This window comes from Macaca fascicularis, chromosome 1 (assembly GCF_037993035.2).
Source record: "Macaca fascicularis isolate 582-1 chromosome 1, T2T-MFA8v1.1".
Taxonomy (NCBI): domain Eukaryota; kingdom Metazoa; phylum Chordata; class Mammalia; order Primates; family Cercopithecidae; genus Macaca; species Macaca fascicularis.
In genome coordinates, this window is record NC_088375.1 from 200,230,486 (window position 1) to 200,250,305 (window position 19,820).

The 19,820-nt window shown below is 51.3% G+C and overlaps 1 protein-coding gene and 1 long non-coding RNA gene across 2 annotated transcripts in view; one reads left to right on the plus strand and one right to left on the minus strand.

The window, feature by feature from the left end:
• Positions 1 to 223: 223 nt before the first annotated feature.
• Positions 224 to 3,660, minus strand: GJB5 (gap junction protein beta 5). The gene is made up of 2 exons (XM_015438770.4): positions 3,521 to 3,660; positions 224 to 1,430 (listed from the first exon to the last, which is right to left on the minus strand). The coding sequence occupies exon 2, from the start codon at positions 1,404 to 1,406 to the stop codon at positions 585 to 587; it is 822 nt and encodes a 273-aa protein (XP_015294256.3). The 5' UTR covers positions 1,407 to 1,430; positions 3,521 to 3,660; the 3' UTR covers positions 224 to 584.
• A 12,834-nt stretch (positions 3,661 to 16,494) lies between these two features.
• The window catches only part of LOC102130014 (uncharacterized), a 33,305-nt gene continuing 29,979 nt past the window's right edge, over positions 16,495 to 19,820 (plus strand). Inside the window, exon 1 of the long non-coding RNA XR_001486139.3 lies at positions 16,495 to 16,906. This is a non-coding gene — a long non-coding RNA (uncharacterized lncRNA). The remainder of the gene's footprint in view (positions 16,907 to 19,820) is intronic.

The window sequence follows — 19,820 nt, forward strand, 5'->3', positions numbered from 1 at the left end:
CTCTCTGCAGACAACCCACAGGCCTAAACTTGCCATGGGGCATAAAGGCTAGATGGGAGCATGAGCAAGTAGCACATCCCCTGGAGTTCTGGGGGGCCCCCTTTCTGGAAGAGAGGATGCCTCTCATCAGACTGGACCAAGTGCAGCCCTTTGCAGAGGCAGAGAGATTGACACCATGAACATGTGAGGGTCACAAAGGCCGCACAACCAGAGGGCACCTGGAGCCAGCAAACGAGTTGACTTTTATTAAGCTCTGACAGTGGGCCAGACATGATGAAGATGCCCGCATGTGTGTTCTTCTATGAATGCCCGCCTCCCTCCAACCCTGGGCAGTGGCCCTCACTATTTCCATTCTAGAAAAGGAAACCGAGCTGCAGAGCAGAGGGGGAACTGGCCCAATGCCGTCCAGCTGGGGCAGGTGGCTGGAGCGGAGGACTGGGAATTGGCTCCCAGAGTGTCTGAATACTCTCTCTTGCCTGCCCCTACCTCACGGCTAAGCTCCCCCACTCTCAGGTTGCACCTACGAGAGAGGCTTAGAGCCTCCCCATCCAGGCCCAACCTGCCAGCCCAGTCCAGGCAGCCCCTCACAAGATGGTTTTCTTCACATGGTCTTGGGGGCGGTCTGGTAAGAGAGGAGGATGACTGTCTGAGCCCAGAAAGATGAGGTCACCCGAAAGGAGGTCGTCTTGTTTGCAGGAAGAGGTGGTGCCATGTGGGTGATGACCTGTGTACATGGCTTGGGCTTTCCTTGCTGCCAGGCACTCGTGGCACCTCTTGCTCACCAGGTAGATGAGCTCCACGAGGTTGAGCAGGATGCAGATGGCAGCTGTGGCCACCATGAAGAGGGTGAAAATGTTCTTCTCTGACGGTTTGGAGATGAAGCAGTCCACTATATTGGGACATGGATCTGCGTGGCACTTGACCACAGGAGGGAGGATATATTTGGGGTAGAGTGAGTGGAACACATAGAGAAAGGCGATGTCCACGCTGGCCTTGAACACTAGGCTGCAGACGTATGTCCACCAGAGCCCACCCCGCTTCTTGCCGGGGTTCAGGTAGAGGCGCCCACTGTTCTCCCCATGGGCTTCTCGGTGCCTCTTCTCCTGAACCTCCCGGTAGGCCACGTGCATGACCACGAGCAGGGAGGGGCACGTGACCAGGATAAGCTGCAGGGCCCAGAGGCGCACATGGGACACGGGGAAGAACTCATCGAAGCAGACGTTGGAGCAGCCAGGCTGGCGAGTGTTGCAGTCAAAGTCCTTGTGGTCGTCACTCCACACACGCTCGGCTGTCACCAGGTACACCAGCACACGGAAGATGAAGACCAGAGACAGCCAGATGCGCCCAAAGGCTGTGGAGTACTTGTTGACCCCGCTCAGGAGTCCCTCAAAGATACTCCAGTTCATGGTGGACCCACGCGTCAGCTGCTACTGCACGGAAACGAGAACAACAATTTCCTACATTTATCACAGACTCACTCTGAGCACTTTGTAGAAATATGTCATCGCATTTCATCCTCACCACTACTAGAGGAACTAGGTTCTACTACTGTCCCCATTTTATAGAGGGAGGAAGCTGAGGTTTAGAGGCATTATACAAGGTTACACAACTATTAGGTGCAGAGCTGGGATTTGAGCATAGGTAATTAAGTCCAGAACCCAACTCTTACCAATAAAAGTGGATGAGGGCAGGTCCAGGGAGCCACTCATTCCTCCCAGGGCCTGAGGCTGTGGTCTTGGGGTTCTGCAGAGTGAAGACTTACGGAGTTGGGACATTCTGCCTGCTCCCTCTATTTCAACCCTGGCCCTCCTCCTCAAGGGACTGAGCCTTGAGATGGTTCTCTCCTTTCTGAGCATTGCTGCCTCTTCTCAGACAGCCCCTTCCCCAGGGGAACCTGCTCTTTGTTCTTTTCTTGGCTCAGAGATGGGACTGGAAAGGAGGCTGGAACCTTGTTCCCAAGCCCCCATCTGCTCTAACACTCTGTAATTAGCCAGGCAGAGTCCTGCTTAGTGCCACTCATCCGAAGCATGCCAGTGCAATCCAGCTGAAAGCTAAAGCAGACAGCAATGAATTCTCCTCATGCAGTTGGCTGCCTAGAGTAGCCTGGTATTCCAGTGTTTCCCAGTGTTCCCTGGAACCCTGTCCCATAGGTTGGCAATAGGAGAAGTGAGAGAAGAGGATTCTGTGTCAAGAAAAGTTGGCAAACGTTGGGTTTAGTAAAGTTAAATAGGGTTCTTTAGCTCAACCGTGCTAAGAAGCTCACTAATAAATTCACCAAAAGAGGTATGAAATATGTGGCATTGCCCAAACTCCTTTGCCCATAGAAGCCCTTTTCCTCCTTTTATCATCTTGTGGAACAGCCTTGTCAAGACATCAAGTGGGAAATGCTGCTCCTGTCACTTCTGCTGGTGAATTTGGCCTGATGGACTCACAGAATCAGATTCACCTCCAGGTAATGACTGTGACTGCAGAGTAAGGGGTCCCCACGTCCTCAGCTGCGAGTCCTCTGCCTGACTCCTGGGGATGGGGGTGTGTCCACTGAGACCCATGCACTGTGGTTTCGACCAACGGTGCACCCTGGGGCCCCAAGGAACCTGTCTGCCTAGCCGCTAAAGGGCTCAGGACGGTCTTCCCGTGCTGGTGCAGGCTGAAGCCCACCAGGCTGTCCCGAGCCTCCACAGGGACAAAGCAGAGGAGTGATAACAGCCAATATCCATGAAGCATTCGTGCCGTGCCGGGAACCGCTCTAAGTTCTTTGCATGAATCAGTACATTATTCCTTCACAGCAACCTTAGGAAAGGGCATATTTTTTATTCCCAATTTACAGATGAGGAAAGAGGAACACAGAGGGATTAATTAACTTGTTCAATGTCACACAGCTAGTAAGTGGCAGGGCAAGGATTTGAACCCAGGCAGGCTGGCTCTAGAGCCCACCCTCCGGGAACTGCCCAGCCTTAGGCCTCAGACCCTTTCCTCAAGTTTCAATGAGCTGCCTGCCTATTTGTGTGCAGACGGATTCTGTCCTCCCCGTTGTGCGTGGATCCTGGATGAGGGTGGCTGGGGGTTGGACGGCGGATGGGTGGAGGTGGGGGTCGGGGGGTGGGGGGCCTCTGATCTGAATCACCAGCTTGCATTCTCAGTCCTGTCTAAGGTAGGCGAGACTCCTGGCAGCTTCTCAGGGAACACCCAGGGAGGCTCCGCCTTTAGCCCCCAGGGGCTGTCACCCAGCCCATCCCTACTTGGAGAGGAGTGGGGCAGGGCTTTGCAGGCCCAGGCAGAGCTACCCTGCCTGCTGAGTTTCCGGCCTGGCCCCTTCTTAGCTCCTCTCCCACTCAGTTCCCTGCTCCCACCTTTGCCTGGCTGGGGAGAGCTGAAAGAACCCAGAGCCCCTTATGCCTCCACCACCAGGACCCAGGGCGGCGGATATGTCCAGGCCACCTCCCCCGACTCCCCAGCAGAGAAGTGTCCTCCTGCCACGTATGCCAAGGGGCAGGGCACATGTGGACACAGATGCCCTTACCTGAGTGGCTACTCCTCAGGGCTCTCCTGGCTCCCAGCAGCCGGCAATAGGACTCAGCAAGCAGCTGGAATTTCATATCCAGAAGCGGGGAAGGTTTTCAGGGAAGCCCGTTGAAGCCTGTTCCCAGGACAGAGCCTGTCGGGTGTGCCAGCCCAGCCCGGGAGGAGGAGGAGTTGGGGCCTGCACTGCCATTGGCTGGGCCCGAGCCTCCCCAGACTGCTTCTGATGAGGCTCAGGAAACTGAGGGGTTCACTCTTCCCAGGGCACTGAGCCTCAAATCCTGGTATCCTCTCAGGGGAGAGGCACAGGTCCACTCTGACTCCTTATTCATCCTTCCATCTGTGGGCTTGTGTGGGAGAAGCTGAGGCCTGAATCCCAGCTCTGCCACTTTCTCACTGTGTGATGCCTCGCCTTCTCTGTGAAAGTGGGAAAAGAACAAATCCTACCTCATAGGGTGGATGCATGAATTAACCCAGCCGTAGGGGTAAAGTGCTTAGAACAGTGCCTGGCACAAGGGAAGCCCTGTCTGCAATTGCCTGTAATGCGTGTAAACTGCCCAGCACAGGCCTGCCGCATAGTATGTCCTCAAAAAAATATTTCTTCCTCCCCCTTTTCCTTATTCCTAGGCGTTTTCTTTCTGAGATACAGGGAAGGCAGAGGAGGAGGGAGGGAGAGAGAGTCATATTCACTAGAGAAAATCTCATTTGGATGCATGTTGTCTTTGGGTTAAAAAGGCCAAACCCAAGCCAGGCAGGAACCACAGGAGAGGTGGAGAAGGTGGGTGGGGGTGCCTGGGGAAGGCTTCTCGTTAGTGCACAGACACAGTCCGTTGGCCTAATTAACTTCCAAGGCGCCCTGTATCAGCAGGTCACATAGGGTCAGGATTCAACAAAGTATTCAGCAGCCACAAACACCACATGTCCACAAGCAAACACAATGTGGCTTCACATGTGCATACTCTTACACACAGGCCACAATTATGGGCACAGTGTTGCACACACATGCAGCAGTGGCTTTATTTTATTCACTGCTCTACCTCTCGTGCCTAGAATGGTGCCTGGTGTCTTGTCCAGTTAGGCTTCAATTTGTACTTATTGAATGAATGGTGTGTGAAATGCACACACCCTACAGAGAGTCACACATTTCTATACTCCTTCAGGCTCTTTCCAAAAAGCTGTTGCCAAGTACAGGAGAGAGGAGGCATATAAAGAGATCACTTACAACATTGGGAGAAGTCCTAGAAAAGACATAGATAGAGAAGGGAGTTTTAAGTTCTGCCAGAGGGAGACCCAGGGAAGGTAACATTTAAGCTGGGTCTTGAAGGATGTATAGGAGTTCACCAAGAAGAGATGCTGAGTGAGGAGGAGCCTTTGAGGCAGTGGGCACATAGTGTGCAGAGGACCTTTGTGAAAGATAATGGAAGAGCATTAGAGAGTGGGCTGGGTAGTGGTGGGGGCACCACATGGCCAGGTGCCTGGAAGGTCAGCAAAGACCTTCCAGACCATGAAGGACCTGGAATGTCATGCTAAGGAGTCTGAATTTATCTTGGGTGCAGAGGGAGGCATGAGGGAATTCTTTTCTTTTTTCTATTTTTACATTTGTGCTGAGGCAGGAGTGAGTTCTAAAAAAGGAAGAGACATGGTCAGATTGGTACCTCTGATTCTCATTATTCGAGGTAGTTATATTCTATAAGTCACCAGGAACACCAAGTTAGTACATATTGAAGCATTCTTCCTAGAGGACATATGAGGTTAGGTTCCTGCAAGCTTCTGTTTGCAATGTGGTTATCAACTGATCAATATAGAAGTCTGTTTTATGTGTGTTTCTGAAGACACCTTGTTTAATATATATTGTTGACTCATTAATATTGGACTCATAGCCAACACCACTATAACTCGACTGAATGAAGCTTGTCTAACGCACATATTTTTTCCATAAGGCCCATTATAGTCTTCGTGTGCTTAGAAACACTAGATGGCGGCTGGGCGCGGTGGCTCAAGCCTGTAATCCCAGCACTTTGGGAGGCCGAGACGGGCAGATCACGAGGTCAGGAGATAGAGACCATCCTGGCTAACACAGTGAAACCCCGTCTGTACTAAAAAATACAAAGAACTAGCCGGGCGAGGTGGCGGGCGCCTGTAGTCCCAGCTACTCAGGAGGCTGAGGCAGGAGAATGGCGTGAACCCGGGAGGTGGAGCTTGCAGTGAACTGAGATCCGGCCACTGCACTCCAGCCTGGGTCACAGAACGAGCTCCGTCTCAAAAAAAAAAAAAAAAAAAGAAACACTAGATAGCACTTCAGCACTATACTCAGGGCCATTTCAAACAGCAAAACCCCAGCAAAAAGCAAGAAATGAGAAAAACATGGCAGTAAGTAGACCTCCAGTAGAACATATGTTTATAGTATTAGAGCTGAAAGGGGAAGGCAGAATGTCACCTTGTTCAGCCACAGCTGGGAACATGTGCATTGGGAGACTCAAATTCTTGCCACTCTGTTTATGTTATAAATGGCCATGAAAGTGTCTTAAGTGTAAATTTTGGATTAGAAATAAATTGTGGGCTGGGTGTGGTGGCTCAAGCCTGTAATCCCAGCACTTTGGGAGGCCGAGACGGGCGGATCACGAGGTCAGGAGATCGAGACCATACTGGCTAACACGGTGAAACCCTGTCTCTACTAAAAAATACAAAAAACTAGCCGGGCGAGGTGGCGGGCGCCTGTAGTCCCAGCTACTTGGGAGGTTGAGGCAGGAGAATGGTGTAAACCTGGGAGGCGGAGCTTGCAGTGAGCTGAGATCCGGCCACTGCACTCCAGCCTGGGCGACAGAGCGAGACTCCATCTCAAAAAAAAAAAAAAAAAAAAAAAAAAAAAAAAAAAGACATAAATTGTGGTGAGCTGGAGAAAGCACAATACGGAATCTGTGAATAATGAAGATCAACTGTGTGTTTGGAAAGCTCCCTCTGTTTGAGAAAAGAGGCTGGAGGGGCTTGTGAGACCAGTATGAAGGTTACTGCAATGATTTAGGCAAGAGATGAGCAAGAGGGTTGGATTTGGGAAATAGCTGGTAAATACAGCTGGCAGCTTTGGAGGACTGATTGGATGTAGGGTGTGAGGCAGGAGGCTGACCTAGGATGGTTCACAGGTTACTGATTTTGGTGATTTGATAGGTGGTTGGGCCACTGATAGAAATAACCCTATGAGGTAGGAACTCCAATGGCCCCATGTTCCAGATGGGAAAACTGAGGCCCAGAGAGGCTAAGAAACTTGCCTGGGCTTGCACAATCAGTAATCAGGAGAGCTGGGGTTGGAATTCAGGTAGCTGAGCTCCGGAGCCGGTGCTCTTAACACTGTAATGCTTCAACATCTTCATACCCAAGGATTTGGCCACACTGTTGGCTCCCTTATGCTTGATAAACAGAATCATTTACTCATCGTCAAATATTCATTAAGCACCTACTATGTGCCACATGTTGTGCCTGGTGGTGGAAATAGATCAGTAAGCATGATTCTCATGGTTCAACCTCTGGGCATGGTCCTCTTGAAGATTACAGTCAAAGGAGGAAATAAGACATTAAATACACACACACACCAATAACTCTAAAAATACAATTTTGATAGACACAAAGGAGAAGCACAGTGCCTAGAGAATGTAAAATGGAGAACCAGACCTAGTTTCAGGAGGCAGGGAAAGCCTTTCCAAAAGAGTAAGATGTAAATTGAGGCCTGGAGCTTTCTCCTCTGCCAGTAACCCTCTGCCTGCTTCCTAAAATGCCAGCACTCTCCAGAGCTCTGCTGGATTCTCTTCTCTCAGTGCACTCTCCACAGGCTGTGGCTCCTACCACCAGCTTGGGGCTGAGGACTCCAACTATTGCTGCCACCTCGTGGCCCTGGATAGTTCAAGTGGCGCCTACTCGGCACACATAGCACTGAACTCATTAACTCCAAACACATCTGTACGAACCTATGCACCACGTTTCCCACTCACTCCCCCTGCTATGCTTGGAATGTGTCCCCCAGTATTCTCACGTACTGAAACTTAACCCCCAATGCAACAGTGTTGGGAGGTGGGACTTTAAGAAGTAATTAGGTTAGTTAGATGAACATCATTATCATGGGAGTGGGTTTGTTATCATGAGAGTGGGTTTATTATCAACTGAGAGGTTTCAATGGAGGCTTCATGACTGTTCTTTTACTAAGGGATGGGACTTGGGGGATGCTGGAAATCCAGGAGTGAGCTGGAGGTGGGAGGGGTGGAAGGTGGGCATGACAGAGAAGAGGCAAACCTGGAAAACAGGGAAAGAGTTGTGTGATGGGCAGAATCTACACAGACCTGGGCTCAAACCCCATTTCTACTCCCTAGCTATGTGGCCTTGGTCAACTCATTTCTTCTCTCTGAGACTTAGTTTCCTTTCTTTAGAATGTGGAAGGGTTGGTGGGGGGGTGCTGTTGTGAGGAGTGCTTGAGAGGATGTATGTAAACATGGTGATTTACAGTTGGCATGTCCCACACATTCATTTTCTTCCACTCTGTGGGCTGTTGCTCTCTGACCTGTTGGGTGGACATTTGTTTCTCCCCTGGGACGAATGGTCATGCTCTTCCCCTATGATATGCCTCCCTTCCTGGGCCTCTAGACCTACTCCACCAGCTCTGCCCATGCTTCCAAGCTCAGCCCAAGGGGGCTGAAACTGGAATGTGCCCCTTGGTCTCTCCCTATGATTTCTGAGGCTCTGTGTGAGCTGGGTCATGGAGAGGCTCACCATTCCTAAGACTGGGGCCCAATGCTTCTAGGTATCTTCATCCCTCCAGCCCGGCCCACACTAAAGCTGAATCGCTGGTCTCATTCACACAGTGTTTTGTTGTCTCTGGGCAGGTTGTCTCAGTTCCATTTGGGGCCTCCCTTTTAGAGTATTGAGGGCTTATGAGCAGTTCTTGAAGCTTTGGCCACTGGCTGCCACCTTTCCCCTTGCTAGCCAAGAGTTCCAAGGCCAAGGACCTTCCTGTTGGGCTCTTGCCTGGATGCTCAGCATCTCTGCTGAGTCATGGTCCACTGTGGGGACCACATGACTTACTGAAAGTTACCAGACAGCTCTGGATTTTAAATCTGGTTCCATCAAGTGGTCAGTACATGTAGCAGGTGCTATCAGTATCAGCCCCAGGTCCTCTTGGCATACTCCATTTCGGTGGTTAAGAGGACCTTGTACAGCACAATGATTTACAGAAGCAGGACCAGGGTCCAATGGCCAGCACCTGCCACTCTGCCTGGGGCTCTCCGGGCTTCTGGGCCTCTGCCTGCAAATGGGGTAGGCTGGAAGTGCTAGCGAACTGATGCCCCACTGGGAAGAGCCCTCAACAAGTCACTGATAGAAGTTAGGGTATAAAATCTCCAGCCTCCTCAGCCTTTGATTGAGATGACTGTGAAGCCATTTTCTGCTGTTTCCCAGCAGTCCCCAGCAGGATTAAGCTCCATTGCCCATGGAGGTAACTCACGCAATTAAACACCCTTCATTAGCTTTCTTCCCTTCTCTGACTCACTGCCCATTCCCATGCTGATGTTTCCTGGGATGGCCTCCCAAATAAACAACTTGCATGCAAATCCTGTCTCAGGCTTGGCTTTTGGGAGAGCCCAAACTAAGACATCTCTTGTTTGAACAGAGAAGCAATCTCATTTCCTGGGGAATTCGCCTGTCCTCACTCTAACCAGCCGCATCTTCGCACATTGAGTGTTGATTGGCTCAGGGCTGGGACTGGCCCCTAACTGAGCTAATCAGTCACACGGATCTTGCTCAGTTGATTGGTCCAATGTGACAACTTAACCCATGCTGATCTACCAAGGGGTCTTCCCTGGGACTTTTGAACATGGGATAGGGAGAGTGTCTATCTGATGACAGACATAGTGAGAAGTGAGGCTCCGGAATTGTCGGCAGTTTGCTGTTTGAAAAAGCTGCTTTGCTGAGTGAGACAATGAATCTGATGCAGAAAGGGAAACAGAAACAAAAGATGAGCAAGCGAGTGCTTGGGAGGCTCTGGAGTCCCCGGCTTGATCTATCTTGGGAGCCCAGCCATAATGTTTTCTTTCCCGCATGCACATAAACCACTGCATTTTCCTTTTGTTTTAGCCTGTTTAATTTAGGCATCTGCCATCTGCAGCCAAACATACTCTCTATAACCTTGGATTTGCCATTTAATAGTGCCTGGTGCATAGTAGGTGTTTAACAAATATTTGTTGACTGACTTGTACCCTCTGGACCCTGTTTCCCTTACTTGTGTGTTGGGGGTGATAAGAAGTAGCTCGTAGGGCTGTTGCATGGATGAAATGAGAAAATGAGAGGGAGAGGGCTGTCTTGGCCTGTTTCATGCCACTGCAATGGACTACCACAGACTGGGTGATTTATAAAGAACAGGTATTTATTTTCTCACAGTTCTGTAGGCTGGGAAGTCCAAGACCAAGGTGTTGGCCTCTCGTGAGGATGTGGCCTCTGCTCCCAAGATGGTGCCTCAAACACTGTGTCCTTCAGAGAGGAGGAATGCCGTGTCCTCACGTGGCAGAGGCAGAAGGGCCAAAATGGTCAAACTTCCTCTATTAAGCCATTTTATAATGTCATTAATCCATTCATGAGGGTGGAGCCCTCATTACCTAAACACCTCCTCAAGGGCCCCATCCCCCAATACATGGGGGATGAAGTGTCCAACATATGAATTTTGGGAGACACATCCAGACCCTAGCAAGGGCTCTGTCAACTACGAAGTGTCAGAGCCACGCAAAGAGCTTTGTTACATGCCTGTGAGCCAGGGAGGGTGCCAGGGAGGGTGCCAGGGAAGGTAGGGCATCTTGGATGAGGTGCTCAGAGCCCTGCCTGGATCTGTGGATGCACAGAGCCAGTGAAAGCTGCATGAAGATGAAGCTGAAGGGAGTGGAATGGGAGGAATGGCTTGGGGAGATTTCTTTTTTCTTTTGAGAGAATCAATAAGAAGGGCAGAGAAGGGAATTAATGTTTATTGACTCTCTGTTATGTAGCATTCACTGGGCTCAACTCCTCGCATACATCAGAGAGTGCAAACTGGTGACCTGGAGGCAAATGTTTTGTTTGGCCTTCACGGTGCTAAAGAAACATTTCAATTAATTATCAACATATCAAAATCTGGAGGTTCCATATAAAAACATATTTTGGGGGAAGGTCTTGAAAAATCAGAAGATTTGGCAGCACAGGGTCTGTATTCCCTGTAACATCAAGAGCTGGAGCTGACAAGCGCTGCCCCTACCTTGTAGTCATTAAGATGGTAATCCTGGACACTGTCAACTTATCTTCCTAATAGCCCTGCAAAGCCCACTTAGCTCCATTTTACAGATGATAAAACTGAGAGTCAGAGATAAAGTGATTTGCTCTAGACCACACAGTTAGGGATTGATGGAGCTGGGGTTGTGGCTCAGTTCTTACTGACCCCAGAGTCTATTCTCCTACCACAGTACGGAGACTGTCTGGCTATCTGTGGGAGAAGAGTGAGGAGGGGGAGAGGTTTGGTATCGGTGATTAGGAAGGGTTAGGGTGCCACAGGTAGAGGCAGGAGAACTTGAGGGTGGGGAGATGATGATGTCAGACCAGGCCATTGCCAGTTCGAAGGGACCACAGGATGTCCAGGTGAAGGGGTCCACTCCTAGGTCACTTTTAGCACCTGGAGCCTGGGCCTGGTGATTTGAGAAATAGAGGATTGTGGCTGGAGATATTTTGGGGACCTGGTGGCTGATTAGCCAAGGGGAATGAGGCAAAGGGAGGAGACGGAAATGCTGTTCAGGTGTCTTGCTTGACAGCCTCGGTGGCTGGCCCTTCAGGGGCTCAGGGTTGGGGGGGCAGGAAAGGGGAGGAGAGAGAGGTTGGGGGAAGCCGGTCTGGTAGGGGAAGATGGTGCATCCAGTTTGGAGGTGTTGAGTTGGAGAGAGATGTCCGGGGACAGTTGGCTGAACAAGTCTGGAGCGCAGGAGGATGCTCCTAGCTGGAGATGATGATCCAGAGAGTAAGCTGTGGTGCCCAGTACAGACAAAAGGAGCCAGGCCTGGGTGTCCAGACCAACTGTGGCCTTAGTGCTTGGTGGAAGTTGGAGGGATGCCCCCCCAATCAGTCTCTCTGACCTTCCACACGGTAATGAAGATCCCGCCCTCCTCACCCAGCGGGCCCCTCTGTAATCGGCTTCCCTGGGGATGTTTGAGCGAAATGGAATAGCGAGGCAGGCAGGGAAGAAGGGAGGGAGAACTGGTTATCGCTTCCCCTCAGCTCCAAGTGGATAATTACACAGCTCTCTGAGCCCCAGGACTGGGCCAGGCGGCAATCCATACAGACAGCCTTTCAAAATTAATGGGACTCCAAGGGGTTTGGGGTGGGGGAGCACCAAGGCTGAAAGAGGCTGAGGAGAGAGAAACTAGACTTGGGAAGACTGTGTCTGACAGAAAGAGCCCAAGATGCAGGGTCTGAAGCAGAGATGGAGGGAAAGAGCAGGAAAGTTGAAGGGAAAGAAAGGTTAAGTCACCTGCTCAGAGTCACACAGCAACAAAGCTGGGATTTGGCCTCTGTTTGTCTGTGTCCAGAGTGCATGCTCTTCACCCATTCCATGGTGGACCTTCTCCCTCACTGAGAAAGTCCCTGGAAACAGGCCTTCAGCACACAAACCCTGCATCAGAGCTGCTTCCCGTCTGAGTGAAGGTGGGGACCTAGGGAAGAGCAGTGACTTCTGTAGATGTGAGGGAGGAAAAGGGAGCAGGTGTGACAGATCCTTCCAGTCAGCTCGCACGGGGCCCCTCCCTCCCCTGTTGGAACTGAGGGCACCTCTGCATCCCGCCCCTCCGCACCCCCAGCAGTATGCCTCTCTAGCATGCTTCTGGATTTATCTGGAGTTTGGTTTATAGTTATTGTGTCAATGGTAATCTCTTAGTTCTATAAATGTACCATGGCTATGTGAGATGTTATCAGTAGAAGGTATACAGGAGCTATTTGTACTATCTTTGTAGTTTTTAGATTCTTCCAAAATAAAAAGTTTATTATAAAAAACCCACAACCAACAGCAGATTGCAGCTGTTGGTTGGGGGCAGGGAAGGGGGTTAATGAGGGGAGAGGTCAGGGCCCCAGAGGGGAACTGGGGTGCGGAATATTGATGCAGGCCCCCACGGCAGTGTTCTCATATGAGGGCCCTCTGGCACTCGAGTAAAGCCAGTCGGGTCAGTATCATTCACCTAGGTCCCCATTGGCCATGTCACCAGGGCCTCAACCTGAGTCTACACTGTGTGCACTCAAGATTCAGTCCACTAGGAGGGGTGAGGATGCCTGGGTGGGGGGTGGTGGGGGGAGGGGAAGCACCGGAAATATCTACAACTTACTTCACATCTGTTACATGCTGGTAAGTCTCCTAAGCTGCTTCATATACAGCATCAATTTGAATTCTCACAAAATCTCATTTCCTGGAGGAGTCTGAAACACAGAGAGGTTAAGTAACTTGCCTAAGGTCACACAGTATGTTCTGACCAGAACTCTTCTGATAGCCAGGATGGGAGACCTTTTAAAGCTTGTCCCATGAAAGGGACACACTGTAGGTGCGGCAGGACTTCCACATCTCCCAGGGCAGGAGCCACTGGACCAGCAGGTTTCTGGCGGCCTGCAGCTTGGGAGCCAGCAGGACTGAGATGGGCTCTGGCCTCTCTCCCGGGAGCTTCTTGGGCATCTCGGCTTGGCATTTCTCTGCATGGTTGCTCTGTTCTCTCTTACACCTGGTCTCCAAGGCTATTCTGCCCGCTCTACTCCACAGTGGAGCTCAGTCTCTCCTCCTGGCCCCTGCGCCCACTGCTCCCAGTCTAGCTGAAGGAGTGACTGATTGGCCCAGCTCCTCCTCGTGATGATTGGCTGCCCTTAGGTCCAGGTGTCTGTGACCTGGATGGGCAAGACAAGCAGGATTGTATGGTTCAGTGCCATGAGCCCCGGCTCTGCAGGTGGATTGCTTAGATTTGAATCCCACTTTCTCCCTGTGTGACCCTGGGCAAGTGACTTCACCTTTCTGTGCTCTCGGCTCATCCTCGGAGGTAACAGTGCTATCTTCTCCATGTGAAGACTGAATACATGATGCTGTGTGAATGAATGCATGCAGAGCCCTGGCCCAGAGGACGCACTCTGCCACCACCGCTTGTTGCCATTATTATTACTGCCATCATAGATCACGGTGTGTCTACTTGGCAGGGGCAGCGAGTAGGGGAGGGAGTGATGGATACCCCTCCTACACCCAGCCAGCCCAGGGACTGCTCATCCTCATGCTCCTAACCTGTCTGTGAATCTGGGTGAAAGACTTCCTAAGGAAGGGGAGAGTTCAGGCTTCAGGCTTCAAGGTGTGTGTGTGTGTGTGTGTGTGTGTGTCTGTGTGTGCACGCACACGTGGAGAAGTAATGCCCCCTCTCCCGCCCCCCACTGCCGTTCCTGAGCCCCTGGGCTATGGCCTTGCTTTGTCTCTTATGCCCTGACAGTGGTGAGGGAGGGCTCTTCCCTACCTCAGCAGAGCACGGGTAGATGTGTGTGTAAATGATAGGCTTTTAGGGGGAAAGTAAGGACTGTGCCTCACAATCAGGAATCTTCCAGGATTACAGAAGACTCTGACTGCATCTGGGTAAATGAGCAAGTGGGTGCTGGGAAAGGAAGGCAGATCTTGTGGGCAGAGCTGCAAAGCCTGAGCTCCTCCCATCCTGGTCTGTGGAACACCTACTTCTCCCACCTCAGAGTCCTGCCTAGAAGTCTCTCTGCACCCCAACCCCGCCCCCCGCCTCCAGCTGCTGGGCACATTGGTGCAGATCGCAGGCACAAGAAACCTGAGGGCTCTGGTGCTAGGATGGCTCAGGCCTTCAGGTATGGGGCCCAGGCAAGGCGTGGGATGGGGAAGAAAGGCCAAGAGGAGGCTGAGTTATCCTAGCAAACAATAAGACATTGCACATGTGCACACCTACAAAGCACCTAGAAACATCTCTAGCTCACGGTGAGTGCTCCCCAGGTGCTATTAACGCAAATGAAGATAGGTGAGACCGAAGAAACCTGTGTCAGAAGCTGCCAGAGTCCGCTGACAACCAGAACACAGCCTCCTCGGGACCCCACACCTGCTGGAGAGAGGGGACACCAGCACGGGATTCGGTGCTTGCTTTGTGCCAGATAAGGTTCATTTAATCCCAACAGCCACACAATGAGATGTGACGATCATCGGCCCATCTTCCAGGCCAGAAGATGAAGGCTGAAAGAGGTTAAACAACTCTTTTTCTGTTCATTTGGAGCACGCCAAGATGATGTCTTTGCACCTGCTCTTCCCTGTCTGCAGTGCTTATGCTCTGCCCTAAAATATTCACAAAGCCAGTATACGAAGCTGTAACAAATCACCCCCAAATTTAATAGCTTACAATCACAAGTGTTTATTATCTCCAAGTTTCTGTGGGTCAGGAATTCTGGAGCAGCTTCAGGAGCACATGATGATGTTTATGGGACCTGGGCACTTTTGCCTTTTTTGGCCTCTTCCCTTTTCTAAGAATATTTGAAAAATTACATTTCATGATTGTGTTGGTATAAAGGTAAATATATTAGTGTTATAAATTAAAAACATGTTCTTTGACCTAAAAGTTCCTTCTTTCTCTGATTTTAAAGGAAGTGTAAAACATTTTCTCTAGTCCTAAATGTCTTGTGGGCGCAAGGCACGGTGCCTCTTGTGTTTAGTGGACAAATTGACCCTCAGTGGCTTAGCCAGGTAGTTCTGGCTCAGGGTCACTCATGTGGCTGCAGTCACCTGAAGGCTTGACTGAGGCTGGAGGGTCCATTTCCATGATGGTGTACTCATGGTTACTGGCAGGAGGCCTCTGTTCCCCGCTGTGGGCCTCGCAATGGGTTGACTTGAGTGTCCTCATTGACAGCTGCTTCCCCTAGAGTGAGAGAGGGGAAAGTAGGGTGGAATCCTTTCATGCCATATCTTGGAAGTCGTCCATGGTCAAATATCATTACTTCTGCCACATTATTCTTGTGAGTCATTAAATACAGCTTGCATGTAAGGGACATAGGGGAAGGGAAACTAGGCTCCACTTTTTGAAGGCAGTGGATAGACATATTCAAAAACCATCATACTTGACTTCAGACAGGCCAAGACCCTTCCTTAAGTCACCTAATTTTGACCCTTGTTGCCACCCTCCAAGTCCCCTATAACACATCACTCAACTTATCGCTATCAGAGATTACCTTGTTCGTTGATCCGATTGTCTGTCTGCCCCAGCTGGAAGGGAAGCTCCTCCGTGGGAGGACACCTTGTATGTCTGTTCTCTGCCGTTGTTCTAGGGTCTAGCATAAAGCCCAGCACCCATGAGGCTCTCAGTAAGTATTTGGTGAACGAAGGAATGAGAGAATGAATGAGCGTTGGGGGTGGTGGTGGGAGAACCTGCGGTCACTTCAAACTGGTGGTGGAAGGGGCGTGTGTGGAGAGGCCGAAGCGCTCTGCTTGGGGTTTGTTGGCCTGGGATGGTCTCCAAGGCCCAGGGGATTGGGAAGGAGGTCTCGTAGGGAAGAGCAGGGTAGAGCAGTAAGGGAGTGAGAGGCCTGGAGAGGCTGGATGACCAGAAGGCATGGGATTACCTTGTGAGTGGGGACCCCAGATTATAAGATCTAGTGGGGTCTAGTTGCTACAGATGTAGGAACAGGAAAATTACAATGCATTATGGCAGATGCGTAACAGAAGTGTGTTCAGGACCCATTGGGCTGGACGCTGATGCTGACTGGTGATGGAGGACTTTGCTTTTGGCCACACCCTTGACTGTGGACTTTGCTCACTTGCGGAGGTGTTAGGGGATTGCTGAGTCCTGGGGAGACACTTGGCTTCTGGTCACTGCAAGACTGGCTCACCTGCCCGAGCTGCTCCATTCAGCCGCTGGGGGGCAGCAGAGGCCCAGGCTTGGCGGCAGCGCCCGGGCTCCTGCAGCCTCCGCCCTCAGAGCCGTTCTCTGCGGCCAGCTACCAGCAACCAGCTCCTGCTCCTGTAGGGGCAGAAGCTGCTGGGTGGGGTGGAGGTCCCAAGTTTGGGGTGTTCCAGTCTGTGCTCCTGCTGCTGAATTGTTCCTTCCACTCTCCCCTGAGCCTTCTCCTAGTATCCTTTCCTCCTCTACAAATCTTCCCCGAAGATGAAAGCAGGTGGGGGTAGGGTAGGGGCCTGGAAATTGTCGACTTCAGTAAAGGAGTTGGACTTTACCCTAAGAGCCATGGAAAGTTCACTGAAGTGCCTGATTTGTGTTTTCGGAAAGGTACCCCTGGCTACTGGGAAGCAGAAAGCACAGACAAGAAGCTGCTTCAATGGCCCAGGTGGGAGAGGAGTCGGAGAAGAACCAGTGAGACAATGAGGCGGATGGTGGGTACCCCCTGCTGGGACATGGGGAGAGCTGGGCTGAGTGCAGGGGGGCAGTGCTGAACCCCAGAATGAGCACACTATTGCAGTGGTGGCAGAGGGTTCAGGACACAGGGCACCCTGCCCAGATAGGCCTGAGTTCAAGGCCAGGATTCCCTTCATGGGGGTGACAGCAGGCAGGAGGGGAGCAGCCCCCCATCCTAGATGGACTGGCTTGCTAGAAAGTGACTCAGGAACAGGGGCCAGGGACGCACAGCTGAGCACAAAGTGAGGTGTTGGGCATGACCGTGGTGGAGTCTCTGACCAGAGCTAGGCTCAGAAGGGCAGCTGGCCCTCTAATTCCTAAAGGCTGTTCTCTCATGCCATGTGCTCCAAAGGTGCTGTCACCAGACATCAGGGACAGTGTGAGGAAACCCTAGAGGATTAGCCTGGTCTTGGCCCTGATCTCGAGTTGACTGAAGCCCTACACTTTTCTACTTGGGACTGAATCCACAGGCCTCACCAGCCTTTGTGCCTGCTGCCTGCTGGCCTTCACCCCACCTGGCTCCAGGTCCTCCAGGTCCTCTAGGTTGGTACTGAGCTGGAAGCTGGCTGTGTGATCACAGGTGGCCTTGTGCCCAGAGACTACACTTGGGCTGGCTCTAGCAGAGGGCCTCGCTGCCTCCCAGGGCTCATAAGGGGGACTGCTACTCTAAACTCTTGCTGTAGGTGGTGCAGGACTCATCCCTGAGCCTCCAGGAAGGTTTGGCCCAGAGACTGCATACAGTTGGGCTGGGTCTAGCAGAGGGTCTGGCTGCCTCCCAGGGCTCATAAGGGGGACCGCTCCTGTAAACTGTTGCTGTAGACGGTGAAGGACTCATCCCTGAGCTGCCAGGAAGGTTTGGGCTTGTGCCCCTCTCCCCCTTCCCACTGGCTGTTACTGGCATCTACAGCATTCTCTCGCTGCTCTCTTTTACCTGGCCAACTCCTAGTCATCTTTATGTCTCAGTTTAAATGCCACTTCCTTGGAAACAATTTTAGTGCACCCATTATTCTTTCTCAGAGCATCCTTTGCTTTTCCTGCAGTGTATTTATTACAACTTATTATAGTTTTATTTTGAGTGAGAGAGTGAGAGAGAGAGAATGTGTGTGTGTGTGTGTGTGTGTGTGTGTGTTAACATCTTGACCCCCTGAATAGACTGGAAGCTCCCTGGAGACTGGAAGCATGTCTGTTTTACTCATCATTATAGTCCCCAGGCCTGGGATACTGCAGGCACTCTAAAAATATTTGTTGAATGGGTGAAGGAAAGAAAGAATAAATGCATTATGGATGCCCCTGGGGACGCCCTATGTGTTGGGAATTCATAAAGCCAGAGTAAACCTGGCATCTCACTGGATCATCAATTTTACTTGATGGTAAGGAATTAGAAGTATTCTATTTACTTATTAATCAAATATTTTACATTACAAAAGTAATACATGTTCCTTGTCAAAATTCAATCAATAGGTGTTATTTTTATATTGAAACAAACTCTGACACATTATGGAGTAAAATGAAAAGTTCACTTGACTTTTAAAGAGAAAATAGGAGGCTTCAAAGACATTTTGAGCTTAAGAGGGGCCAGACTGGCCTGTGGTGCAGGCTCCTGCAGGGATGAGGTCACTCCTGTGGGTTAGGGCACCTCCATGGGAGAGGCTGAGAAACTGCTGTTAGGCAATTGCACTGTTGTTGGCATTGTGGCTGCAGAGCCCGGGTGCTGACTGCATTTGGAGAGAAAGCAAACGCCCGCTTTATATAACGAGAAGTGGGCTGGTCAGACTCCAGGGGCAGGGGCCTGGAGGAGAAGAGTGTTTTTACGGAGGAGTGGGGATGCAGCGAGGCTTTCTAGGGGGTATCAGGAAGGAAACCTTCCTGGCAATGATATAATAAAAATCCTTTGCAAAGAGTGAGAGAGTTTACCCCCAGGGCGAGGGTGCTGTAACAGGTCAGCCACTTCAGAGGGGCTGGCTGTCCCAGGCTGGGGGCATCAGGGTTGGGGAGTACCGGGGAGGTGGGGAAGTAAGTGGCGGGGGATGCCATTGGATTGCCTGAAGGGGTAACCCACGGCCATCCAGGGAGACCAGCATTGAGCGGGCCATGGAGAATGACACTGTTACGTGCAAAATGTACAGCTCGAGGTGGAGTCAAAGATGTGGGCCTGGAGCCTGACAGATCTGGGTTCAAACCCCAGCTCTGCCGTTTTTAGTGATGTGACTTTGGTCAAGTCCTTTCCTCTCAACCTCGTTTGCTCCATTGGCACAAGGGGAATCCTGATCACCATCCTGAAGGGGGTTGTGATGGTTCCATTAGGAATTTGTTCTCTGCACGTTCAAATCACCTGGGTAGTGTTTTAAAAAATACTGATGTCTGGGCTTCAGCTCAACTACCTGAAGCAGAATCTCTGGGAGTGCATCCCCAGCATCTAGGATGCTTTGGCAGAGTCCCAGGTGATTCCGTGTGCAGCTGGGGAGAATCCCTGCCAGAGGTGATCTGAACACAGCCTTATGATTGTCTCCAGCAGAGGAAGAGGCTCTCGCTGCCCCAGGCTTTGTGGTCAGTCCACAAGCTGCTTTGTGCCTCTCACTGGGCTTTTCTCCTCTGCCTGGCTTGTTTGCTCTTTGTCTGGGTCCCAGCTGTCAGGGACAGGGCACAAGCCAAGTGCCCACCGGGATGCAGCTGCTTTCTGTCCAGTGGCCTTGGGAGTGACAGACAGATGCAGACCTACCGGGAGAATGACGCAGGGGTGGACAAGCCAGGCCGAGAGCGAGGAACACTCCTCCTTCCCCGCAAGGAAGATCCAGAAAGAGATTGACTTGGTGCTAAACTGGAACTGCACCAGAAGCCCCGGGGATTGGGGAAGGGGTGTTAAAATACAGATCGCCAGGTCACCCATCCCAG

Coding starts and splice junctions, on each gene's coding strand:
- GJB5 (XM_015438770.4), bottom strand. CDS start 1,406: ATGAACTGGAGTATCTTTGAGGGACTCCTGAGCGGGGTCAACAAGTAC.